At 39.0% G+C, this 12,568-nt stretch overlaps 1 protein-coding gene across 3 annotated transcripts in view; it reads left to right on the top strand.

Annotated features, from left to right (window-relative positions):
- The window catches only part of LOC123962806 (serine/threonine-protein kinase PAK 3), a 46,956-nt gene that overhangs the window by 25,160 nt on the left and 9,228 nt on the right, over nt 1-12,568 (top strand). For 2 of the 3 annotated variants that reach the window (XM_046039166.1, XM_046039167.1), the window contains 5 exons: nt 5,772-5,962; nt 6,089-6,189; nt 8,092-8,245; nt 8,374-8,411; nt 11,827-11,889. In XM_046039166.1, coding sequence (XP_045895122.1) covers nt 5,791-5,962; nt 6,089-6,189; nt 8,092-8,245; nt 8,374-8,411; nt 11,827-11,889 — 528 coding nt within the window. In that variant the 5' untranslated portion in view covers nt 5,772-5,790. The remainder of the gene's footprint in view (nt 1-5,771; nt 5,963-6,088; nt 6,190-8,091; nt 8,246-8,373; nt 8,412-11,826; nt 11,890-12,568) is intronic. The other variant, XM_046039168.1, reaches the window with a different exon arrangement.

Consider the following 12,568-nt stretch of genomic DNA (forward strand, 5'->3'; position numbering starts at 1 on the left):
TGTGTTTTAGAATTGACTTTAAAATTTTATTGATCACTTTTAAAGCTCTTCATGGCCTCTCACCTTGTTATATTTCTGACCTTTTAGTCCCATACGCACCAGCACGTACCTTGAGATCCTCGGGCAGAGGTCTGTTGTCTGTTCCAGAGTCTCGACTGAAAACTAAAGGGGACAGAGCGTTTGCTGTCAGGGCCCCGAGGCTCTGGAACAGCCTGCCCGAGGAAATCAGGTCGGCTGAGTCAGTGAACTCTTTTAAGTCCCTTCTTAAAACATACTTTTATAGGAGAGCCTTTCCCGATCTTATTTGACTTTATTTTATCCCTTTTATTTTATTGTATTTTACTTATTTTATATTTATCTTAAACGTGTATTTTAGTCTTTTCAATGTTTTCATGCTTTTATCTTGTATTGTTTTTGTATTATTGTCTTTTGGGTATTATTGTCTTTACACTTGTTAAAGCACTTTGTAACTTGTTTTTGAAAAATAACAATAAAGATTATTATTATTATTATTATATTATCTCCCTGAGCTTCAGACTGAGCAGGACTGGACGGGTTGGAGTCACGTTACTACACAGGCAGTACTATGTTTCAAGGTGCTTAGTTATTTATGTCTTGTCCATCCTTGAGTATTATCGCATACTTTACTTCCTGTTTTATTTTGTTATCACCAGTGTCTGGTGTTCTCGTCTAGCTTTGTTCTTCTGTTAGTTTATTTTAGTCTTGTTGATTCAATATTCAGTTTCTAACCTCTACCTGTTTTTTGTACTTTTGCCAATGGATCTGTCTGCTTGTGTTTTTGGTTTATTCTTTATTGTGGTTGATTCCGTTTTGGTTTCATGGTCTGTGTGGTTTCAAGGCCTTCCTGTTTCACTCTGCCCTGTTTCACTGTGTCTGTCTGCGTGCCTAATTAGTTCCTCATGAGTCTCACCTGTGCACACCCTCCCTGATCGTTTGCCTGTCCATTAAACCCTCAGTTCAGTATTGTCTATGTGGTGTCCTTGTTGTTTGTTGAGTGTTTAAAATGTCACCTGTAAATGGCAAATCAATTTGGGCAAATCAAATACTGAGAAGTACACATATTGCTATTCTTTTCCAGTGTTCGCAGGGTGGCAGAGTTCTTTACTTGAGGGTTACTCAGAAAACAGGTATTTAAACTTAACTTACTAACTTAAACATGGCTACAACCATGTGTTAACAGGACCTTTTACATGTACTACAAGGAGTTTTTAACTGGTTGTGAAACATTCTCAGTTTAATACTGACACCTCTATATGACCTATATAAAAAAATGAGACCATCAGCGAGATGACTGGCTATTTCTATAAAAGTATTAATGCCTGTCATTGGATTCAAAAGTGATCTGTATTGGCCCTCTTCCTCCTGCACAGGTAATATGTTTTTATTATTGTATTTCACAGTGAACAGATATCGGAGGTATAGGACGGAGGACATTACTGTAATATTTCTAAATCAAATGCATGCACTTGCCAATCTAACAAGGCAACATTTGCATTAGTGTACTTACTAATTATACATTTTATTATGCGTTACTGACTGTTTTTATTAAGACAGTTATTAAAGATCAATGGAGGATCTTTCATAGCTTTTTCACAGAAACAGTAATAATGGATAGACTTCAAGTCTCCATCATCATATGTAGCACTGTGCTGAGGAGAGGCAAATTTTAGGCTGTTATGTGCCATATGCTCATCAGGGAAGGTATGTAATTAAGCATGTCTAAATCAAAGTGACAAGTACGTTCCAGCAATTATTTGGCATAATGTTGTTTTCTTCATCCTGCAAAGAATATATTTTAAACATTAAATCTCTTAAAGAATTGATGTTGATGATCCATCAAAGCGAATTTCTCCCTGTTTATTTCATGAATTGTTTGTATTTAATGTCAGTCTCCTTTTAAAGATCATGCATTTGGATTGGAATTCCCAGATTGTGAATGTGATTTCTTCAATCTTCTGAATTAATGTTAAGGAAGGGCAAGTTCATTTCTATGCAGAATACTAGGAATGAGTAAGTACACCACGATCTGTATCTGTTCAACAAATTAAATGATCTGTTATCTGTATCCATCTTATACACCGAAACAGTTGCAAATAGCTTTACATACACTTTAATTCGCACATAATGACCCGGCTAATCCTGTGACCGGGAAGATAAAGATTAGATACTTCTCTGTGTGGGTGTGCTATCAAGAGAAGACATACCTTTGTTCCACTTGTATGCTACATTAATTTTATTGGATCTCATTGTCTTGAGTAAAAACATATTCATGAAAATGCTTGAATGCATTAAAAACTCAATAGCGTACATGGTTAGTTGTAAATGCACAATCCAACCTGTAATAGCTAGTGACCCCTTAATGTAAAGCGATATCTTCTTGTGACCCCTCATCATAAATTGTATGTATATAAATTCTGTAAATTAAAGGTTGTAAGCAGTTCAATCAAAGAATATTTTATTTGAATCATGTTTAGAGGCAAAAATATGAGAAAAGTCACAAAACTAAACATAACTTTGTGCAGCGGAATAGATAGTTTTTTATTATTACCTTCCTGGGAAATCATCATCTCAAAATACATTTATCTTCTGACCCCTTGAAGGATCACTAGGCTAAACATTCAAAGCCACTGTGGGCCCTAAATCATGTAAAGCATTTCCCAAATCACTCAAATAAGTATGTTTGCCCCCCTCAGTTAACATAAAACGCATCCAATTTAAGTAACATCCCAGCCCTGTCTTGACCTCCCACTTACAGCAAGGTTTATGTCTCTATTTACTCAGTGGGACTTTTAAAAGACACTGTGAGGATAAACGATGCTCTTATGTTGCTGCACTGCTGCTGACTGACAGGTTACACGGCAACACAGCTGCTGTTGCTCGACGATCAGTGCCAGGCCAGATGTAGCTGGCCTGTTTGTGGTGTCAAATGAACACAGCAAATGACACCCACCATCTGTCCACAACTTCATCAGGAACATGCACCTCAGTCTCTGCTTTGGACTGAAACAGAGATGTGCTACAAGGACGTGTATGTGGATAATGTGTCGATAACATTTAGCTTAACTCAACCTTCACTTCTTTCAAGGTTTATGTTACAGTAAAGCTGCAATAGACAAAATTACAGTCAATTATATTTAGAATTATATTTTTAAAAAATTGTGTTTTTGCTCTTAAGCTGATGTTAAATTAAGTGGAGAGTATTAATTTGTCTATAGCACATAGAATAGACATAAATTTAGGTATGATGCAAATTAGCGACAACAGGCATAAATTAGTGCTTGCAAAAGGTTCCTAGGTGCGTATCGAATATGCACAAACTGGCATTGGGGGAATACATACGCTATCTCCGCTGCAGTTTGAATGGAAGTGGTTTGATGTGAATTTGTGAGTCGGCATTAAGGGGATATTTATGCAGAAATACATCATGATACTTTTAGTTATGCCAGACTAATAACTTTCAAAACTCATGACACATGCACGAGTTTGGATAATAACAAGACTAAGAATTCAAATCAGTTCAGCTAAATTTTATTTATATAGCGGCAATTCACATATTATTTGATTATATGAGCAAGCATGCTCATGGTTTGCAACCTCGAGCAGAACCATGGCTCATAGTGGGTGGCCATCTGCCTCGACTGGTTACGGTAGAGGGAGAAAGAGTGAGAGAGCCAACACAATGTACACACAGAAATACAGATAGTAAAAGTAATAGTGGTACAGGCTGAAAATTAATAAAGGTCCAGATAATTTTAGTAATGTTAATGATAATGATGATAATAATAATAATAATAATAATAACAATGGGACAAGTAATAACAATTGAAGCAAAGGATGTCAAGCAGGAACACGGGGGCAGCAGGTGACCCGCAACCACAGATCCAGACTCCACAGCTCCAGAGCCAGAAACACCTGCAGGAAGTGATAGGAGGAGAGAGGAGAGGGACGAGAAAGCACAAGACTACCGGAAGGGGAGAAGTTGAGTTAGTAACATGCAATAATGGGATGAGGTTGCATACAGAGGGAGAGAAAGTAGAGAAGAGAGGAGCTCAGTGCATCATGGGAAATCCCCCGGCAGTCTAGGCCTATAGCAGCATAACTAAGGGATGGTTCAGGACTACCTGAGCCAGCCCTAACTATAAGTTATCCAAAGGAAAAAAAATGTTAGACTAGATGAGAAAACCTTTCCACTGTTATGGAGGTGAGACTGATATACGCTGTCTTAATCAAGTTAAGTGTGTACATAAACCTGTATTATCCAGTAGGCAGTGAAGAAATTAGGTGAATCTATGTTAAATTGCTCTGACAACTTGTATCAAGGCAGATGACTGTAATTAAATACCCATCAGTTAATAAATAATTATGCTGCTTTGTTTTAGGGTGCGCTAATCCGTTTTTGTCAGACATAAATAAATCAAAATCTTCATAACAGTCAAAGAGTCACTGAAGAGTTGCAAAAGAAGTTTTTCACAAGAAAAGAAGTATCTTTTTCAAGATCTTGGGCAGCAGCAGGGAAAGTAAAGAGGTCGTGTTTAATAACGATGTTACTGTATACATATCTGGTTAAAACATGACTTATTAACATATATGCAAAATTTTTCCACTTTATTCAAAGCCAGTTCTTTTGGGAAGTTAACAATAGGGTGTAACTAACTGCATTTAGTTGTGCAGGAGATGGTTACATAAAATTGTAAAGGCCACTGTGAAGGCACATGTGTAATTTGTCAGAGACAGTGAGTGCTGTGTAAGAGCCGAGGAGGGGTCTTTGTTTGCTAATGTAGGTCTACACTAAGGGGGCAGCCTGAATGGCACGCTTTCTGGGACGGTTGTGCTGCACATCACATGATGGGCTTGGCCTCAGGGTGAGGCAGTGAAGGAGTTTAAGACGGTGGTGGGAAGTAGGTAGATGGAAGATGAGAGGATGAGTGATGGGAACATTTACTCTTGCCAGTTTCTCTTAGAATCAACTCCCGGTTACCATTTTCACAGCTGAACACACCCACTGGACGTCAGACTCCACCTCGGGTCCAAACGGCCTCCATTCAAATAGCAAGACGAATCATGATTTTAGAATTTTTTTTACATCACAATTTCAGGATCTGTGTCTTCTAAATAATAAATTATATATAAATCTTCTCTGCAAGGTATCAGATGTGTCGGCAGAGAATTGTAAATATACACGATTTCATGAGAATCTTTCAAACCTGCAGCCTTAACATAATTCTTCATGTTACAATGCGAAAAATAGGCCAAAAAGCCAAAGTCACTGGTCCCAATTTTTCAAATGTGAATTTTAGCTCTTGTTCTCTGTATTATATTAGATTAGATTTAATATCTTCGGAATTTGGGCTGTTAGCTGGGCAAAAGAAGGGCTCTGAAAACATTATATCGAGCTATGGGTAATTCGATGGGCAGTTTCACATTATTTTCTGACATCTTATAGTTATAGAATATGAGTTTCACCAAAGAGAGGAAACTGTGTGATATATGTACTCTGGTGCACACAGCATCTTACAACCTGTCTCTATAACACATTAAAAAGTCAATCAAAACAAATTTGTATTTTTCAAGGTAGTGTCTAGATATAATTGAATTTTGTACACTTACTGAGGAGTACAAATTAAATATCAAGGTTGTTATTTTTGGTGCAAGCAGAGAGATTTTGAAACCTTCCTCAGTGAGTCCCTACTGGTCTATAGTCAGACTTTTTAACTTATGAACTTTTCTGTATTTCTCTCTCTCCCTCATAGGACATTGTGAGTGCTAAAGATGTCTGATAGTGTTGATATTGAAGAGAAACCACCAGCCCCCCCCTTGAGAATGAACAGTAGTTCCCGAGACTCTTCATCATTGAATCACGCCTCTAAACCGCTTCCAATGGCTCCTGAAGAGAAAAACAAGAAAGTCCGCCTGCGCTCCATCTTCCCCGGGGGAGACAAGAGTGAGTATTCCTCTCCACGTCACCCTGGAGCTCAGCCCCACATTGTTGCATGTAATATACTAGTTTCCTGTGTATAAAAATACAAGAAGTCAGCCTGTAATTAGTTTTTTTATTCATCTCCTGTAGCAAACAAGAAGAAGGAGAAGGAACGTCCTGAGATATCCCTACCTTCAGACTTTGAACACACCATTCATGTTGGCTTTGATGCTGTAACAGGAGAATTCACAGTGAGTATCTATTTCACCTGACAACCAGGCATATAAACAGGGACTGATGTGCTTCTTAAATCCCATCTGAAAGCAGAGTCTCAGGCATGCATTTCTAAAGTCACAATTCCCTGAAGTGAGTCAATTAATGATATGTTTTCCTCCACATAAAGGTGGTAACACAAGTGACTTGAATGACAATGACTCTATCTCCAGGTCAAGTGAAACCTGCTCTGGAATCCTTGAGCGTTTCCTCGTAAATTACATTTCAGTTGCGGTTTCAGTTTACCGTTTATTCTTACACAAGCCTAGATATATAATAGGCTACCATGTGTGTTTGACATGATCTAGTGAGTGGTTTAATACAGTAGCCCTAAAATAAATCTCATAAAGCTTTTAATGTTCAGCTCTCTCGTCATGGTTTCACTAGTGTTGTAGTCAAGACTGCCCAAACCGAGACCAAGTTAAGACCAAGACCAGAGTTTATCGAGACTTTTAGGGGCTGAGACCAGGTTGAGACCAAGACCGAGGGAGCGCGAGACCAAGACCAGTTCCCCACATTACATGACACACAATAAAATGTGGAATGAGATCATAGGTACTTCTCAAATCTGATCTGAAAGATCCACATTCTCATTAAAATACCCACAGAAAACACTAAGAGCTGAAATCAACGTAAGCATCTTTATTCGACACTCTTTTCCAAGCTTATCATCGCGGGGAGTGGTGACAGTCATTAACGGTAACAACACATTATTAATTAGGGTTATTGGTTACATTTAAAGCAATATGTTTTACATCCAGTCAAAGTTAGGTTGTTAACAAATAAATCAGACAATGCAAAAGTAATTTATTTATATTCCCAAAGTTATGGTCTTGACTGGTCTTGAAATAAAATCCCCAGTCCCCAGTGTCCGAGACTGAGACAAGACAGAGTACAAATGCGGTTGAGTCCGAGACAAGACCAAGACCATCAAAAAGTGGTCATAAGACTGGTCTCGAGACCAAGACCGGTCTCGAGTACAACACTAGGTTTCACACTACCAGGACTAATCTATAAAACACATTTCCTGTCTAGTCATTTTTGATTAGACCTTTTTTCCCCCAAATAAAATAATGGATGAGCAATCCAAGCGTTTTCATCATTCCCCTTTAAAACCTGTTTACACTCAGGGATACAGGTGTTTTGGTCTATTTGATTTCCAGATGTACAGCACTCAGTCAATGACTTGTAGCTGTGTAAGCTGTGTGCCTGTGACACATAGAGCCCCATTAAGAGAGTTTTAAACCCAGCTAACCAACTACCTCATTTTCTGAGCTCTTAACACCACTGCTTCCACACAGCAGATTGAGTATTGCATAAAGTATAAAAAAATGCAGAAGTTTACAAAATTGGCATGAATTAAACATTGTTAAACTCCCTTGAAAGACTTAATGTCCATCAACAGGGAGTAAAACATGCAAAACACTGGCTAAAAAAGTGTGGAGATGCCTTAATAATAATAATAATATTTTGGAAAATACATTTACTTATTTGCTAAGAGTTAGATGAGAAGCTTGATACTACTCTCATATATATCTGTTAAATATAAAGATACAGCCAGCAGCCAGTTAGCTTAGCTTAGCATAAAAACTAGAACCATGGAGAAAAAGATAGCATGGCTCCATGTAAAGGTAAAAAATCTGCCTGGCAGCACTTTTAAAGCAAATTAATATGTGATTTGTCTAACCTATACAGAACCTGAAAACAGCAAGTAAAGGTTATGCTAGCTGTTTCCCACTCTTATTAGTCTATGTTAAGCTGAAGAGAAGTTACATTACAGTTACATTTTCAGTTTCTGGCTGTGATTGACTCTCTTCCCTCAAGGCAAAACTTTTCACTTTAGAACTTTTAACATCTGACCTCTGTCTCTATTTGTGCAGGGTATCCCAGAGCAGTGGGCACGGCTCCTACAGACCTCGAACATCACCAAGCTGGAGCAGAAGAAGAACCCACAAGCTGTGTTGGATGTTTTAAAGTTCTACGACTCCAAAGAGACTGTTAACAACCAGAAATACATGAGCTTCACCTCGGGAGGTAAGCATCACCAAAGTTCTGATAAAATAAAATAAAAACCACCAATATATAAACACATTTGTTCTTATGTCTAATTCAAACGAGTGTGTTTCAGTGTATAAAAACTTAAATGTTCCTTTCTGTTTCAGACAAGTCAGCACATGGGTACATAGCAGCAAACACTCTGGTGAGTTCTTTCATATCTAAACTTTCTTTGCTTAGTGTTGGTTATTTTCTGAGCCTAAATAATTTGATGAATATTAGGAGAATATTTGTTAACAGAACACACCATAAAATGATAATTTGACAAAGTACATGTCAGTTAATAATACCTAACCACTATTTGGTGCTCAATTATAAATGAATTATGATGTTGCTGCTATTAAAACATGCCCCTTTTTGTTGGAGGTTGCGCCGCTGTCTGATTTATCAGGAATTTTAGTACTGCGCTGCATATCTTGCACTGTCTCTGCCGTGTTTCATTGCTTTGGAAAATCTCTTAAATATATGAAGGGAAATATATTTCTTCATGATTTATATACATATAACAGTGTAATAATTTAAGAGGTAAGTTGCAACATTATGTGGCTTTATTTCATTGTCTTGAACCTCAGAGCAATTATGCCTCTCCATCTACACTGCAGTAAATCTTTCTCACTTTACTCTCACTAACTCTGTCTGGGAATTTCTGGGATAGACTGTGTTACTTTCCAGCACATTCACTTCACACAGACTGCTGCCTCTAATGGGCAAAATGTGTGCGTTCTCCCCCCCTAGAGGCTTACTGCCCTCACTTTGCGGCATAATGCCCTGAATTCTGCATACATGCCAATCAGTTTGCAGCTCCTGCACAGAAACTGTGACTGCTGGGAGAGCTACTGCTGCACATTGTTTATTTTTCCAATCTACAGTACCAGATTTTGAAATACCCATAGACAAGCTTCACTGGAGGCTCAACTGCATCTAGAGGGACTCCCGCTGTGCTGACCTCATTCCTGGCTTTGACCAGAGTAATCTACGCTTTGAATGCCTTGGCCTGTACACGCTCAGCCGGGTGAAGAAGTGGAATCCAAGTCTGTTCAGTGGGATTCGCTGCCCCAGGCAAACTACAATGGGATCACTTAATGTAGCTATTGCTTGAAAGAGCTCTTTGCCAGTGAAGGGCAAGCGGGTATGGCACTGTGTCTAAAAGGCTGAGCGAGCCCAGTGAGGGTATTTGAGAGCATCTCAGCCTTGGACTGTCACAGTGGTCCACGGCCTGCAGAGGTGACTCAGCTATTGGCTACAGTGCGACAGATTTCACTTTGGGATTGGGCTGCACTGTCTCAGGCAAGCAGAATACAGGAGATGTGCCAATATTTGGTCTGTAGAAGCAAACTGTCTCTTTTCTGAGAGAAAGAGTAACTCATCATGAGCTACCTGATGCTCCCTGTCAGATTATTTTGAACACCAACTTTTATATATATATTTGACAACTGGTATGTAATTTTCCTTAAGCAACTTGCTTTCTCTTCTCATCACTTGCTACAGTCCGTGTCTATCCTGCTGTTTTCTTGTCTTGTCATTAAGGATTAAAGAAGAAATCGAACTGTTTAGTGATCATGTTCAATGAAAGAAAAGAGATTACTATCCACTGATCGTATTGTAAGATCTCTGGTTTTTATTTAACCTCTCTGAGCATCCATTTGAGCCAGCCGTTCATGTTTGAGGTCGACTGTGGATAGTGGCGCTGGGGACACTGTGTTGCATCCTAATCCAACCTTTGATCAGACCAGAAAGTCATAATTGAATTTTAGATTCTATGACCTTGGTAAGAAAACCTAAACTTTGCTTCCTGTGTCCACTCAACCGGGCTAAATATTGCTCACACTGTCCGCTTCTAGCAGACAATAGATTCCCCTAAGAAATGTTTTGGCAGGAAACAAACACTTACAGAAAAGAAGATGCAACGAAAAACGTCCGAGTAGCAAAGCAGTCTTTAGATACACTGGCAGTGTTTCAGGTTACATTTTGTTGCTGCTTTAAGTGATTAACAACTTGGTCTTGGTTTTTCTATCCTGGTGTAACATGTGAGGAGTTTCCCCTGTGTGGCCATCAGTTAAGTCATATCCTTGACCATTTCCTTGAGCAGTGTGTTGCCTGAGTGACTGACCGCAGGACTCATCTGTCAAAAATACAGACAACTCGACCGCTCTTCATATAACTACGTTAACAGCATTAACAGTGCGTTTATCAGAGAGTGTGAGCTTTACCTCACATCGCTCTTGACATTTCATCTCTTGTGTGTTGCTGACATTACTGTTCAACTTTCTAAAAAATCCAGCATGTTAGGTGCACAGAAGAGACAAATATTTCATGCCGAGTGTGCCAATACATTACTGTTATGTACTTTAGTAAACAGAGGAGCACCCAAATAATATGTATCTGTGACAACTTAATAATGTTGGAATTATCAAGTCAGTGTTAATGTTTATATACTGTAGCAGCTCAGTATGATTTGTTAGATCAGGTTTGTGTTAGTTCAGTCAGGCCTAAAAGCCCCATGGCTCTGTTAGTGTTAGTCTTAAAACAGTGCGTGAGTAATTTTCATGCTTTAAGGTAAAAAGCTTCCAAAATGCATCAGTTTAATCCCCATCCCCCAGTTTAATCTAGAAAATACATTGGAAATTAGAAGACAACAACTGCAAGGACATGACGCTACAACTCAAGAAAAGTTGTCTGTAATGCTGTAATGTTTATTCATTACATGGTCATAATTTTGATTTGAATGGAAACTGTTTAATAGTATAATAGAAAACAACAGTTACTCATTCAGATTAATGAGAGCAGCCAGTTCATTTTCATCACAGCACTGTAGAGTCTGTCTGTGGCCCTTGTCTTTTATCAACAGTGAAACTATTTTCCTGTCTGAGCAGCAATTACGCTCAAGTATCTAAAACAACCATAAACAATACAAAGAGCAAGCCTTCCTCAAGTGGAATGCTGCACTCTTAATGTTTACCTTGATGTCAAATCGAACACCTCAACATTGGTTTCATTAACAATGCTTTCAAGCCAGCTAAGGCAAGGTGACACTGGAAAATGTCAATGTCTAACTGAGTGATGTCAGGTTTCTAAGACAACCACTAGCCAAAAGGTGCTTCACAAAGCAACACAAAGAAATACAGGGCTGAAAGAGAGCTAATCCTACATTTTAACATGCTTGTCTGTATATGGGTGTATACGATGACAGTGCTGGGCAATAACTGAGATTGTCTAATGGATTGCACCTTTAACAAGTTATCAGGAAATTTGTAATCAGGCATGAGAACATTATGGGTGGAAGTGGCGATTAAAATAACATTGAACACAAGAAATCTGAAGAGAAACATCACAAAGTGGAGAGAAAAAAATGTTCAAGGCTTGGGCAAGGACAGCCCTCAGGTGGCATGATTTGTCTCTATCATGCTGGGTGTTAAATAAGGAGGACAATTTACGGACCTAATGTCCATCCCTCAGTACCGTACCCCTGCCCTCCCCCCCTCCCCTGAAGTCCCCTAACTCTTAAACATTGTGTGGGTTTCTTTTGAGTAAATCCTCCCATTTTCAACCTTCACATTCAGAACCGACTGCTGTCATCTGGGCCTCCTGTCAGCCTTAGAACCTGCAGCGCATTATTTGACAAGGTAACTCCTCCATATTACTTTCCACATGATGTATCTCTGCATTGGCTTTAAAGCAAAATTTGATCTACTAACTTTGATTATTCCGACTGGCTAATGCAAAATGCGTACAAATATTTAGAGGCATCATTCCTCTTTGTATTGAAATTTCAGGGGGGGGTATGATTGAATCTATTCGTTTTTGATGTTACAGATGTATTTATTATCTTCCACAAGAGCACCTCTTCTCATCTTGTTTCAAATGGACCGTCTCTGAAATGGCAGGGCAGGGGCGCATGCCACAGAGGGTTGTGATGACTATCAAACTGCATGTATGAGCTCACATCCCTTACAATTTGATCCACGTTGCCAAAAATGTGCCTGTAACTTCATCACCATTGTAGACATTACCGCATGGCTCTGGAAAACAAAAAAACACATGGCACTGCTTACAGTTAGCTAGACACTCATTTCTGCACTGCAGTCTTGGCCCAGTCTTCCTTGGAACAGATCACAGGCCCAGTATGTCTGAATGAAGGACTGGGACTTTCCTTCAGTCGGCCTCTTTCCCTCTAATCACTAGAGCTAAGCTGCACTGCTTCATTTATGCATGACGAGACTGGAAATGGATGACATGTTTCCATTCCAAAAGAGGAAGATGATCCAAGGCCACCCGAGTTTTGGATGGTGGGGGGGAATAAAA

The sequence above is a fragment of the Micropterus dolomieu genome, linkage group LG23, assembly GCF_021292245.1.
Source record: "Micropterus dolomieu isolate WLL.071019.BEF.003 ecotype Adirondacks linkage group LG23, ASM2129224v1, whole genome shotgun sequence".
NCBI classification, from domain to species: Eukaryota; Metazoa; Chordata; class Actinopteri; order Centrarchiformes; family Centrarchidae; genus Micropterus; species Micropterus dolomieu.